The 13,386-nt window shown below is 50.8% G+C and overlaps 5 protein-coding genes across 5 annotated transcripts; 4 read left to right on the forward strand and 1 right to left on the reverse strand.

Moving 5' to 3' along the window:
* Positions 1 to 312: 312 nt before the first annotated feature.
* On the forward strand, positions 313 to 1,043 carry BO72DRAFT_502389 (uncharacterized protein; the record flags this gene model as incomplete). The annotated part of the gene is made up of 3 exons (XM_040949064.1): positions 313 to 580; positions 650 to 800; positions 878 to 1,043. 3 exons carry the CDS (start codon positions 313 to 315, stop codon positions 1,041 to 1,043), a joined length of 585 nt encoding a protein of 194 aa, XP_040794958.1.
* Positions 1,044 to 1,101: 58 nt separating this feature from the next.
* On the forward strand, positions 1,102 to 1,578 carry BO72DRAFT_502390 (uncharacterized protein; the record flags this gene model as incomplete). The annotated part of the gene is made up of 4 exons (XM_040949065.1): positions 1,102 to 1,202; positions 1,267 to 1,293; positions 1,361 to 1,412; positions 1,468 to 1,578. 4 exons carry the CDS (start codon positions 1,102 to 1,104, stop codon positions 1,576 to 1,578), a joined length of 291 nt encoding a protein of 96 aa, XP_040794959.1.
* Positions 1,579 to 2,295: 717 nt separating this feature from the next.
* BO72DRAFT_393184 (uncharacterized protein) lies at positions 2,296 to 2,794 on the reverse strand (the record flags this gene model as incomplete). Its single annotated transcript, XM_040941928.1, has 2 exons — positions 2,296 to 2,613; positions 2,681 to 2,794. The coding sequence occupies 2 exons, from the start codon at positions 2,792 to 2,794 to the stop codon at positions 2,296 to 2,298; spliced, it is 432 nt and encodes a 143-aa protein (XP_040794960.1).
* A 5,087-nt stretch (positions 2,795 to 7,881) lies between these two features.
* On the forward strand, positions 7,882 to 11,186 carry facB (C6 transcription factor FacB/Cat8). The gene is made up of 5 exons (XM_040942624.1): positions 7,882 to 8,607; positions 8,699 to 9,012; positions 9,070 to 9,350; positions 9,406 to 9,763; positions 9,821 to 11,186. Exons 1-5 carry the CDS (start codon positions 8,121 to 8,123, stop codon positions 10,970 to 10,972), a joined length of 2,592 nt encoding a protein of 863 aa, XP_040794961.1. The 5' UTR covers positions 7,882 to 8,120; the 3' UTR covers positions 10,973 to 11,186.
* A 1,919-nt stretch (positions 11,187 to 13,105) lies between these two features.
* Positions 13,106 to 13,351, forward strand: BO72DRAFT_454108 (uncharacterized protein). Its single transcript, XM_040946150.1, has one exon. The coding sequence runs from the start codon at positions 13,112 to 13,114 to the stop codon at positions 13,322 to 13,324; it is 213 nt and encodes a 70-aa protein (XP_040794962.1). The 5' UTR covers positions 13,106 to 13,111; the 3' UTR covers positions 13,325 to 13,351.
* The last annotated feature ends 35 nt before the right edge of the window (positions 13,352 to 13,386 follow it).

The following is a 13,386-nucleotide window of genomic DNA, read 5'->3' on the forward strand; positions in this document are numbered from 1 at the left end:
GGAGTTTTTTTCTTTTTTTCTGGTCAACTATCAGCATAGGCATCGAATATACGCCGAGTATCTGGCAAAGCGAAATAATACCTGTGAATAGTCGCCGCTTGCGCCGGGGGTCAGTATGTAGCCGTAGCTGCAGCTAAAATATTGAGGGCGCTCATGGCATTGTAACATCCAAAAGAACTCACCTCATTCACTTTCGCATTCCTTACGTTTTCCAGGCCAATTTCCTGCGCACCTTTCGAACCTATATCAATTAGTAGCTGTCCCTAACTGACTGACTGACTGATTGACTCCAACGGGAACAGTTTGCTGTCTATGACAGGCACGAAATTGAAGTACCAACTGCATGTTCAAAAGCTACATGCTCGTTGCGGTGATTTCGTCCGAACAGGGCCACGCGAGCTGACCATTTTCCGCGCCTCCGCCATCGAACTCATCTATGGCTCCTCGTCCAGGTGCACCAAGGGCGCCTGGTACGATCAGAACTCCGGCGATCCCGACAAGGTTGGAATCGAGAATCTTCGCGATGCAGCGAAGCATCGGCTACGACGGAAAGCGTGGGACAAAGGACTGGGTCTTCGAGGTAATGCGATGCCTGCTGTTGTATTAACCTCACTTGTCACGACGCAACTGTCTAACAATGTAGACATAGCGCTGGACAAGTATGAGGCTCGAGTGACTGCGAAAGTCAACCAATTGATGGCTGGGATTGGCACCGGCATACCGGTGAATATCACCCAACACAGCACCTTCTATGCTTGGGACGTGATGGGAGAGATCGCCTTCTCGAAAGACTTCGGCATGTTGGAGTAAGAATCTCCAGGTGGATAGTTCTTTAAGAGGAACGAGGCATCCATACTAACTCCTCATCACACCACAGGACGGGGCTCGAGCACCCTGCAGTCGATGGGCTGCACTGGGCCATGACCACAGCTGGGGTTGTCACGACTCTCCCGTGGCTGATGAATATGCTGCGTGTTATTCCAGGGGCCACCGGTCGGTTCGAACGCTTTGCCGGCTGGTGCTCGGAGCCAGCTGAATACTAAACGACAGGCACTTCTACGACAGAAGGCTGAGGGTACACTGGGAGAGCCACAAGACGTCATGTCGTGGATCATAAGAGCCCAGCAAGAGGGGGATAGGTCCGCTCCACCCACGGAGTCGGCGATCAAGGAGGACGTACGCACCCTGATTTCAGCCGGTAGGTATGTGAAGCGCCATATCCTCCCCCAGTGTGTGTAGACCAGCTGACACATTTTGACCTGAAAGTGATACGGTCGCTATCGCCTTTATCTTGTCAGTGCTCCCCTTTCTGTTCCACGCCTGGTCGAGATACACTTCACTCAATACTAAACCTCTGTAGCCTATACTTTATGGTCAAATACTCGAGGATCTACCGCAAGCTGCAACGACTAGTGCGCGAGAGCTGCCCCGATGGTGGGCCGGAGAGCTGGACTTATGAACAAACAGCTCAAGCGAGTCTCCTACATTGACCAGCTGATCCACGAAACGTTACGGTTGCGCCCGCCGGTGCCCATGGGATTTCCGCGTGAGACTTCCGCCAGAGGGTTTACAGGTTGAGGAGATTCACATTCCGGGGAATGTCATTGTCACCGTTCCAATCGGGGCGATTCAACAGGACGAGCGCTATTTCGAATCGGCGACTGAGTTTCGTCTGGAGCGCTGGGGATCCCTCACCCCACTGCACAGACAGCCGCGTATCTTCCTTTCCAGCAGGGCCAATTCACCTGTGCGGGGAAAGCTCTCGCGATGATGCAATTGCGAATGCTGATCGGGTGTGGTGGTACTACGGTTCGACGATCTGGCGTTTGCACCCGGAGAGGATGGGGTGGTGTTTTGCCCAGCGGAAACGAGAAACGATGAAGGGGGAAAGGGTGTTGGGCCATATTGCTGAGGGGACAATTGCAGATGAAACAACTACGGAGTAACTACAGGTAGTCTGTACACTGTACGTGGTTTCACACTTGACCGGCGTGAGACCGACCAGTTTTGGACGGTTTCCCACTTTCCAGTAATGGTACTACTACTTTTTAACAGCTTTTACAAGGGAGATGATGAGATACGGGTAACTCCCGTCACATCGGATCAGGAACATTTCTGCAAGCATAGATCTATCGGCTGTCCCGACGTAGAAGATTCTTTACTACAAGTTTAGGATGGATTTGAGGAAGTATTGCTCTCGGAGACCGTGATCATTCATTAAAAGTGCTCATTCGTTATAGTACATGCTTTAAAAAGGAAAAAAGGCTTTTCGATGTAGCAGTAGCATCGAGGTATTTACCGGGCAAGGGCATCCTTGGGCAGACCCTCAAGGTTGTCCTTACCCTGGCGGCCGACGTCGCTGCCGGGCTGTGTGTTCTGGTGCAGCTCCGATCCATCGACGCGGACGCTGCTGCTGGCGGTGGCGGGCTCCCGCAGGGCGCTGTTGTTCTCGCCGGAGACGGGGCCCTCCCGACCGCCCGAGCCGACGTTGACGGTTCTCTGATCGGCCGAGTTCCAGTCGCTGGCGACGGGGGGCTGGTCAGGCAGGGGCAGGTTGGCCTTGGTCTTCTCGATCTGTTCGCCCTTGTTGGCGTTGTTCTGGTCGACGATGGACTGTTGTCGATGAGGTCAGAAACTGGGCCAGCGGTAATAGAAGCAATCAGTGGTGGTCTCTCCTTACCTTCATGGCGGAAACATTGGAGTTGGCAGGGGTCTGGCCAGCATGGGCGTGGGAGGCGTGGGACTCAGGCTTGCGGATGTCCTGCTGGGTGGTGTGGAAGGTGGTGTCGGCCATTGTGATTGTGGAGATGAGGTTTTTTGGAGAGGTGCTAAAGTTTGGAGGGTAGAGATTGTGGATGGAATTGAGTATTTGGAGGTTGGGTTGGTTGTGAGTTGATTGTGTTCTGAGATGAAGAAGCAAAATTTCTGAGAGGCAACAAGCAGCTTTTAATATGTTGTCTTCGAGCAGGGTTTGGTGGTTGATGGCCGGTGACGTTAACGATGTCGACGTCATAAGGGCCGAGCTCTCCTTGGTTCGCCTTGCACGCAACCCAGTCTGGGAACACACAACGCTCAATTTTTTCGACTCAACTGCAACCTGAGCAAGTGTCCACTTTTGCATTATGGAGCCACTGTGAGCGAATGATTGTCGGTTTCTTTGAATCAGTGATCGAATACTCCCTGCCTGGATTTGACCTGTCCACCTACGATTCTTAGCCTGGTAGCAGCAGTTGGCAACCATAATCGGAGTAGGAATCTGTGGTTCCTGGGGAACAAATTCCGCGCTTTTCTTCTTTCTTCTCTGCTTGAAGTTGAGACTGACTTTGCCATCGATTGAACTGAGGTCATCGAAGATGCCAAGTCCCTGGATGGGCAGGATCATCATATCAATGATGCCATCTTCAGACACCTCACCCCTGCCCACCCTGGAGATCTCACCACATCGCCATCGGCCCCTGAATCTTCAATAGCCACTTGCTATGGCAGTATCCACACTTGGGTATACCTTCTCGCACTTCAACGTCTATTCGTGACGTACCTGTCTGCGGCCAGGGGCTCAGCCTTCGCGATGATGAGTTCCATCAACTAAGCATGAGATTATGGGCAAGTATCGCGGAGCACAATTCTCCGACCAGCCTCGACAATCTAGGCAAAGCATCATGCCTTTCACATCATTCCTCAATGACGAATGGTGCATGAATGAATGATGGCCATCAGGGCAGTGGCCCTTAACCAATATAGCACCAACATGTGCCCTCTTGACGCGCTTCGAGAGAAATCAGCTGTAAATTGCTTGATTCGGCACATTTGTTACGACTCCTTATCGCCATAACTCAGGCCATCGGTGACTTGAAAGTCATCTTCGAATCAAGCCTTTTCCAAAGCATTGGTGGGGCTTATCAGGCTGTGGTTATCGTCGACCCCGCAACTTGAATGGCTGGCCTCTAGAATTTGGGTCAATGCAGGAAAGCGGTGTCTTCTCCGCAATATTCGATGTGATTGTGACCGCCATATAGGTCAAGAGAAGTGATTTTCAGCTTGATGCCAACGTCTCAGTCATGTGAGTCTAGTTCGAAGTACTATCGGCTTCGGAATTGTGAGATGATCCATGTGAAGTCTAACTCGGTGCTGCTTTCGCATTGGAAGATAAAATCTTCATGAAAGGCGGCGGAGAAGGGCGGTTATGGTGCAGCAAGATTGATATCGCCATAGCTTCCTTCTTTCGGTTGGCTTGCCCGGCTGTCTTTATCGCTCGGTGGTCGCGATAAAGGTGCATCCCCGATAACCAGCCGGTGGATAGTCAGTCCGCTTTATAGGCTCGGCGTAGCAGATGCGCATGTGGTTAGTCCCCATTCAAATTGGCCTGGCGAAGGGCCTTCCAGGCTTTCAATGCGCCAGGCCTTTTTTGGTTGGCACGAACTCAAACCGCGCTCACAATGTTGAATTTTTGGACATCACTAGTAGATACTTTAGATACGTGAATGTGGCTAGATATAGCAACAGATTATGTCGAGCGAGATTGCCAGGATACAGCACACGGAGTGCTAGGAGTGCTAGGAGTGCTATCGAGGACTTAGAGCTCCTATCATAATCAGATGAAGTAAGACTCACAGAGTCATATGGGTGAAAAGTCGGTTGCGACGAGGTACAGTACATAACCACTGATGTGACAACCACAACCTGATTCGGAGTAAGCGAAGATCCATTTAAGCGATGTCATGTGAGCTTTACGCAGTCGAGTACGCATTCTAAAAGAGTACTCAGCGCGGAGTATATGTGTGTCTAATTCAATGTATAGCCACAGCATCTGACAACTAGGGCTCATTGATTATGAACTTTTCAGCTACATGTCCCCGGCTCTATATATCTCAGCCGGTTTTGGGCGACAATAATGTGCGAGCGCTCGGTTACGGCAACACAGATAAAACAAACCTTGAAATAATAGTATATTTATCAAGTACAGAAGAACTGACTCCGAGCAATCAACATCAGTTGACATATGGCACTGAATCTTACCCTTGACCTTACCCCTGCGATGTCGGCGGTCATTCGATATGGCACAAGGGATCTGAGCCGTGAATCGGAGAAAACCGAGCCTGACTCATTTTGCCTCTTGAACCTTGAGCTTTTGTCCATTGAGACTGATCTCTATGATGAGTCAATTGATGGTGAGACATTGAAGGCTCGATTGGTTGTGATTGCTTTGAACGGAAGCACCAGGCGTCTTTGAACGAAAACTCCCGAGAACGCCCTCACAAGTACTCCTTCCGTTGGCGATGAATGATGCAATCACTCGTGGGAAACAACAGTGTGGAGCGAATCATACGCACTAGGAACTACATATTTGAGGTGAGAGATGTATAACACAACAAAGGAATACGAGCCATGCATCGAGATTTACCCCATGTTTTTGAACGACGCAGCCGTGGGCCCCCCGAGAGATGGCATGATCGAAGGCGAGACCCGAAACGTGGGTGCGGGGTCTGAGTTTGCGTCTTTACCCACCGCGGGGAGGAAGATCCTTCAGTCCTGAAATACTGGCGATTGACTGGTTTACCCCAGCCGGGGAAATCCCGCCAAGATCACCGCGCCTGGATGTCCCGATGGTTCAGGCAATGTGCAACAAGGATATCCATTCGAACCACGCTCTCGTTGCCTCTGAGACTACGCTATGACGTTCTTTCAACCAAATGAGCGTTCTCGACTTGACCTTAAGGGAGCTCCGGCGAAGTCGAGCCGGTTCGACAGTCTCGTATAGCCGAAGGATGCAAGATCTGACCGGACAAACGAGAGATTGGGCAGAGTGACATAGATGTGTGCGTGTAACCCTTGCTAAACCTTGTCTATACAATTTCCAATAGTTCACGGCCCAACCATTTAGAGATGAGGGGCTGGGCTGAGCCTTGCAGCTCGCTCTAGCAGCATCATTTTGTGTAGTGACTAGTCGCTTTTACTGTTGATGAAACAATAGCTCTCTTCTTTGACACATTCAGAAATTGAATGCTCAAGGCAGGGCTAGTACCCTAATCATGGCAGACTGGTTTTTCAAACTCGGAGCAGTCAACGCGCGGCTCAGTACGTTCCAGTTCTTGTAACTTGCTACCAGATTTGCGAGACCAAACTCTCGCCTCCACTTCTGTGATTTTCTCGGCGAACACTCGGGCATGCTTGCGAGGACAGTAGGATGTCTATCAGTGGATCACCTGAGTTACATAAACCGACTAGTCAGCCTCTTTATGCTTGGGACGCGAGCTACTTATGAGAGTTGTCCCCCACTCGCTCAGCAAGAAGAGCCAGGAACATGGAATGGTCCATCTACTCAAGTACATCAGCGAGGCTTTGCACCTGGAATAGAGTTTAATTTCCCCGCGATACTCCAACCTCGAACATGGGAGACATCAGCGTGGCAATTGATGTATGATGCCTGGAAGTTCAGACTTCGGTGTGTATTCGAGGGTACCAAGGGACTCCGATGCAGGAGGAGAGGAACTCAGCCAATGAGCCCACGGGAATAATTCGGTCATCGGTCAACAGTCGGGATTACCCCTTCTCCAAGTGGGCAATTTTTCTGGTCGGACAGTAATCTTGGTTTCAGGGTTCGTAGCAATGATTACCATTGTCATGCCGCTTTTCTCCATCGACTTCGTGACTGTAATACGGATGAGCCAAGATCACCATCAGGCTGACTGCCGGTCAGGAAACTGCGGGGGAGCCGGCGACCTAGTCGTCCACACGCTTACGGAGACAGCGTATCTATCTGTATTGAAGGGACCCTTGGAGCAAAGCGGCAACTCAGACAGACCTTCATCTCCATTCTCCAGTCTAATCCAGTATATCAGACTAGCTCCGGCGGAATCCGGAAAGCTTCTCTGGCTCGGAGTGCTGATGATCTCCAAGAACCGAACCGCTCTCGAGATCAACTAGTGTCGGTCCAGGCTGGACAGTGTACATATTCCCGATAGGGATAGGCCTGTAGCATGAAGATATGACCTTGGCAGGATGCATGACGATAGGATTCAATAATCCACTGCACTGATTTTGATCTCGCGATATACAGAGCAAATCGTATCAGGTCTGTAGCTCTTGCGTCTACATCTCACCAGCCATTCGTTCGTTTGGTATCAATCGGACCGGGTGAGGAGGGTCGTCCTCATGCATCGCTAGAATCGCCCTGCACTCGCCTTACATTAGTGGCGGATTATCCTTAGGGCCGCCCTCCGTTAGCGGAAAGGCGCCTGCAGTTGCAGGGATGGCGTTTGATTCTGTGATAAAGTAGGCTGTCAGATTGCCAGGAGGTTATGTACGTCGCCAACTTGGGAGGGGTCGTTCGTTGCTATGAAACATATGATTGAACCAGCGATAACTACTAATAGTTAACTATGACTTGCGCGATGGGAAAGATAATATATCAGGACAACCTGGAGCACAGATTGAACATCCTCGGCAGGATCAGCTGCGAGCCCGCTGCCAGCCAGCTGCCGAGGAACCTCCTGCCTTCCATCCTCAAGTTATGCTCAATTACACAGGGCAGGTAACAACAATACATAAAGTACAGTACCTCAACTTTACGGTCCGTGGTTCAATAGAATTGCCTGCCCAGTGTCTGCTGAGCGAATGAACGCTGTAAGCCAGATGTTCCCATTGGGCACGATCCCAGCGCATGACTCCACACCTCACAGCCCCACCTGGCCCCCCTTTTGAGTCCCGACGGCACTCTGGAACCGTCAACTGTAAACTACGACTCTCACTGCGGATGATTAACTTAACTCCCGTCCCCAACACCAAAAACCTGTGGCTCCTAGTCTTATTTGGTGCCTCTCGCTCTCTTTTCCACTTCCTTCTTCAACCCCCCTCCCCCCCCTCTCTCCACGCTTTCCGCCACTTGTCTCTGTCACCTTTTACATATTTCGACATTAAAGACCCCACTCGTGGTGTTGTCCACATCTCGTCAATATCCCCTCTCTGGGAAATACATCTAGTTCGACATTATCGCCATCTATCCTATCTAGGTCTCGTTTCTGTACCAACGCTAGTCATTGTGTCGTGCTTATCTGCGCGCACCCGAGACGACCAATAGTTGAAACCATTCGCAGGCAGATGCGCCAGAGCATCCCGCCAAAATGCCTGGAATTCTTCCGATGAAAGTGATCAAGGTCGGCAACGGCGCCCAGAGTCGTATTGCCCAGGCCTGTGATCGATGCCGAAGCAAGAAGATCCGTTGTGACGGCGTCCGACCATGTTGCACTCAATGCGCCAACGTTGGCTTCGAGTGCAAAACGAGCGATAAATTGAGTCGTCGCGCTTTCCCTCGCGGCTACACCGAATCCTTGGAGGAACGAGTACGCGCGCTGGAGTCGGAAGTCCGGGATCTCAAGAACCTGCTGGATGAGAAGGACGAAAAGATCGATGTGCTCTCTCGAATCCATTCCTTCTCAACATCGTCACAAGGAAAGGCCAATACTGCGGCCCGATCCCCGTCAGCACCGGTGAAGCACGGCCAACCCGCTATCGAAGAAGGAGTAATCCGAGTTCGGCAATTACCGCAGTCGCAGGACGCAAATGAGTCCACCGTCTGCGCGGGTGTCTCGAGCACTCAAGGTTATGTTGGTATGTTTGCGCCACCTTGCATCCTGGGGTAGAACTGTGCCTGGTGGTCGAAAAGCTGGCTTGAGGACGCATGTCGCTAACTTTGGTCCAGACGCCTTTGTCAACAAGCTTTCCGACCAAAATCGACTTCCTCCGAATTTCTCGATCAGGGCGCTGACTGCGGCCCCTCCTTCCATATCCCGCTCACGTATTGATCAAACCTTGAAGACGGCGCCTCGGCTTGTCTCGGATCAACTTATCAACATCTTCTTCCAGGAATGGGCCCCTCTATATCCGGTTGTTCATCGCCCTACCATCCTTAAGGCCTACGAGCAGTATTTGTCGGGCACAGAGTCGTTACGCGATAACAAACACAACCTCACCCAGCTGAACCTAATTTTCGGAATAGCTGCCCTTGCTTCTGCCGTAAGTCCAACCAGGTCAAGAAAGCAATGGCCGTCAATGAGACTAACTCCACCATAGTCGAGAACCAATCAGGATCCCTCATTCTTTGAAGATAACTGGTCGCCGATGCTCGAATCCATTTCCAACGACATTTCTATCCACACCCTGCAATGCTATGTCCTTGCGCAAATGTACTGTATGGCAAAGGGCGACTATTCGAGCCTTGGGTCCTATAGAGGCTTTGCTGTCAACCTTTGCCATCAACTGAGACTTCACCAGAGTCAGAAACGCTTTGTTTCGAATCCTCTTGTGGCGGAGACTCGGAAAAAGGTGTTCTGGTGTCAATACGTCCTTGATCGGTAAGTCTCGTGTATAACGTACCGCCTTTCAGAATGCACTTTTAACATAAAGCAGGTTCACTGCGGCTTTAACCGGGCTTCCTGTTGTCTTACGCGAGCAAGATATCAAAACCGAATACCCCGAGGACATTGATGATGAGAACGTCACTGAAACAGGCTTCCTGCCCACGCTTCCTGGCGAGACGACTCGCATTTCCAGTTCGATTGCGTTGTTTGCAGCTTCGAGAGTGCTGAACAAAGCTTTGGAGGATGTTTATCCTGGCGATGGCGATTATGATATCTCCTTGCCCAAGATGCGCTTGGTCGCAGAGCAGCTTGATGAATGGGTGAAGGGTCTGCCCGCTCATCTTCGCCTTGAGTTCACACAGGACAAACCCAGCACGAATGTCACGAGCAGTCGATCGCCGCTTCTGGTAAGTTTACTTGACAAGACCCAAAACGACTACAGGACGTTACTGACATGTGCTCAGTCGCTTGTCTACTATTTCATCCGCTCTTTGATCCATCGGCCTGCCGTCTGCTTCGGGGAAGACTGCGTTCGATCGCCTTCGCTCCTCGTCATCTCTGACTCGGCCAAGCATATAATTCAGATCTTACAGTTACTTGATGAGCGACGCCTGTGCCTTTCTCTCAGCTTTAACCGGAAAGAGTTAATATTTGCTACTGGCCTCAATTTCCTGTGGCAGAACTTGAACCTGAAACATGACAGCAAACTTGCGAAGGAGAGCCAGAAGTGGATTACAACTGTCGTTGATCAGCTGGAAACCGAGTCGTCCCCTATTGCCGCGGAGTTCAACGCACTGGCTCGAGTTATGGTATCCCTGGATAGTCATAAGCACGGCTCTTCGATTGGACCTTCGGATATGTCCCCTCCAGCTCAGAAACCATTGAAGTCTCCCAAGAAGCAGCTTCAGTCTTGGAAAGCACGCCTGACTGGTCACTCGAGTCCGTCGCAGACAGAAAAGCAGGATTCTTCATCTCGACGTGCCACAATCTCTGGCGCGAGTACTCATCCCAACGCACGCCATATCCGGTCCTCTAGCTGGGCAAGTCTACCTTTGGACAATGTACATGCGCCTCCGATGCTTGCCGAGAAGGCTTATCATCGCTCTGCTTCCATGGCTTTCGATAGCAGTCACGCTCTATCGAGCTCTGCGCCTTCGGATGCGACGGCGGGCCCCATCACAGTGTCGGACTGGGAGTTCGTGCTGAGTGACATGGACCGGGGCTATTCGAATATCTTTACTGGAATTTATGGTGGTAGAGAATGTGGCGAGGATAGCGGACCGTTCGCTTCCATCACTGCCGAATATGCCCCAAAGCCCGACCACAATACAATGTCGCGTAGCGAGCTACAAGGATTATCGCCAGAGGCGTGGTCCGCTAGTAGCAACAGCGATCTGCAGCAGGGCCAAGAGGCTGCGGCGCAGAGCGTTCTTAGCTACTCCGACGAGAGCATGGCAAGCCCGGGCGATGGGATCCCTTACAACGATGTTCACTTGTCGCCTGAGGAGCACGCCAACCTTCTGGACCCGTTTCATGGTATCATGGTTCCTGGTGTGGATGACGAAGTCCACGATTTCGGGCTTATCAATGGTTGGGATCGACGGCTGGCCGTTTGATCTGTCCCTGGCAGAGGGCTACCGCTGTTACGATTTACATGAATGATTCTGTTATGCTTTTTGGTTGTCAAGCGGGGTGCGTTATGGTAATGGGAGTCACCTGTATATAGTGGTCGGACTTTTCTTTATTCTTTTTCTTTTGGTGATACCTGGGGCGTATTGGTTCTATCCTGCAAGTGAGATAGTTGCACGAAATGTAAGCTGCTGCTTCTGTACTGCTCTAGTATTCTTCGATCATAGGCAAGCATAGCGATGTCTGATGTGAAGTCATAGTGTGCTGTAAAAGTTACTTCTTACTTGTATACTAGTTAGTTTCCATCAACTGTGTTCTAGAAGCCGAAAGATATTCAGCTATACGGGGCACGTTGAAACTTGATTGGCTACGAGGTTCATACAATATAGTATTTTTGTCAAGGGTCCAAATGTATAGCTAGTATCGTATTTGGTCTTCTGTCTGAAGATAGTCCGAGGTGCTACATCCCCTCAACAGTTCCAACCCTTTCGCACCGACGTCGACATAGTTCCAATGCGCGTCTCTTTTAATGAGATCAGTCGGTGCTTGAACTCGACCTTTCAGCTTAGCTTTTTTATGATCCTCTTCTCGATTTCCTAGAGCGACTACTCATAAGGTACCATCCTGAAACTACCCTTTCCAGACCGGTTCCACCTTCTAATCCCGAGATATGGTTTTCCAGCTCGCGGCGACCGGACGATCACCCCGTCGCTCGGCTTCTAGTTAATCCACAAGGATATACTTGTTGACTATGTTTTGGTGATCTATACTATATCTATCTTCGACTGGGCTATAAGACCGGCTGCACTGATAGTGATACAGACCTCGTGTAGATTCCGCAAGACCACTTTGTAAATAAGACTCTCCGCGATAAGTAAATCCGGTCCAGAGCGTTGGTGTACTGTACCTTGTACCTTGTACCTCGAAGACGGTCGCGATCCGACCCGCTGGCAACTGGACGACGGTATTAGGGTCCTTCGGCGTCGGCGCATCGCAACCAAAAGTATAGCTCCGTGACCAGTTCAAAACGTGCTGCATCATGACTATTAAGGATGAGGAACGACCGTTCTGCTCGTCGGAGAAATTGTGGTGGTGCACGGCGCAGTCTCATCACATCCAGAGACCGGCATGCCGCTATTGTTCCGTCCGGCTGATAACTACCTAGTTAGTTATGTGTAGTTAGGTATGTTAGTTAGTTAGTTGTCTTAGTCAAGCTGACTGTTGTGGCCCGTGTTCTGCAGTCTGCCGCACATGGCCGCGCTGACAGGCGACGAGGGTTCTCTGAAAAGATCGTCAACGGGAAGGAAAAAAACTCAGTAAGGTCAGATGATGAGCTGGACTATGGCTTCTAGAAACCCTTCTTATTATCAATCAGCCCGACGAACGGAGTACTGCCGGAGAAATTCAATGAGAATGATTGTTATGAATTAAGATGGATGGGGTGGAGGGGGGAAGGGTTGCGCGGAGCAGCGTCCTCCGGACCCAGCGGACAGAGGCACTCCGGGCGATGGTTCCGGAAAATTGCTGCGTTGGGAACTTTCCGCTGACTTGTGCAGTAACTGACTAGTGAGTGGACGGGTCGGGGAACGGAAACATGAATCCTTGAGTTTATGTCCGATTTGCGGTCGGTAGGACGGAGTACTGGACGTATTTCTCATCGGGTTTAATGGGTAATGGTGGTGGTGGTGGTCTGCAGGATAAGTGCCAACTCATCGGAAAAGGTCCAGGTGTGTTAGAATGATAGGTGTGGAAAGCCATGCTGGTTGAGCTGGTTGAGATGGAGGGAGGGGCTGTTGCTGCTTTACCGTCGCATTATTAGGCTGTTTACAGCTTCCCTTTGCTAGCTTGTGGAAAGCTATCTCGCTGTTTTACTGAGCAAGGAACAATAACTGCTGCTGCTGCTGCTGCTATTACTAGTATGGTTAAAGCTCGTATAAAAGTAAGGAGATAGGGGAGGAAGTGCATTGTTGTTCGGCAATGGATACGGATTAATCTGAGTCCCTCTCGGTTTCATGCAATTGCTTACCTTGGTGGCCTGAGGCATCGATAGTGGGTGAATGCATCATTCATCATTCATTCTCCGTGTTTCTCTCCCGGTGCTGCTCTCCTACCCGGACGTCATTGATATGAAAAAAATCATCTCGTCCATCACAACCACAGCTGCCCTGTCCCATGAACCGCCCAGTGTCATTGCCATTGCCATTGCCATTGCGTCCAGTGTAGCTGGAGCTTCACCTCATGTCATTGATGATTATGATTATGGAATTCTCAGTAAGACTCGTACAGATATCATCACATTGATGAGGGCTCCCCCCCCCTCCTTCCAGAGCAGCCGGTGAGGATTGGCCCCACTACAGACATCATTGCCACCCCACCTTCCCAGTTCGATCTTCCCCCCCCC

The sequence above is a fragment of the Aspergillus fijiensis genome, assembly GCF_003184825.1.
Source record: "Aspergillus fijiensis CBS 313.89 unplaced genomic scaffold BO72scaffold_124, whole genome shotgun sequence".
Lineage (NCBI taxonomy): Eukaryota > Fungi > Ascomycota > Eurotiomycetes > Eurotiales > Aspergillaceae > Aspergillus > Aspergillus fijiensis.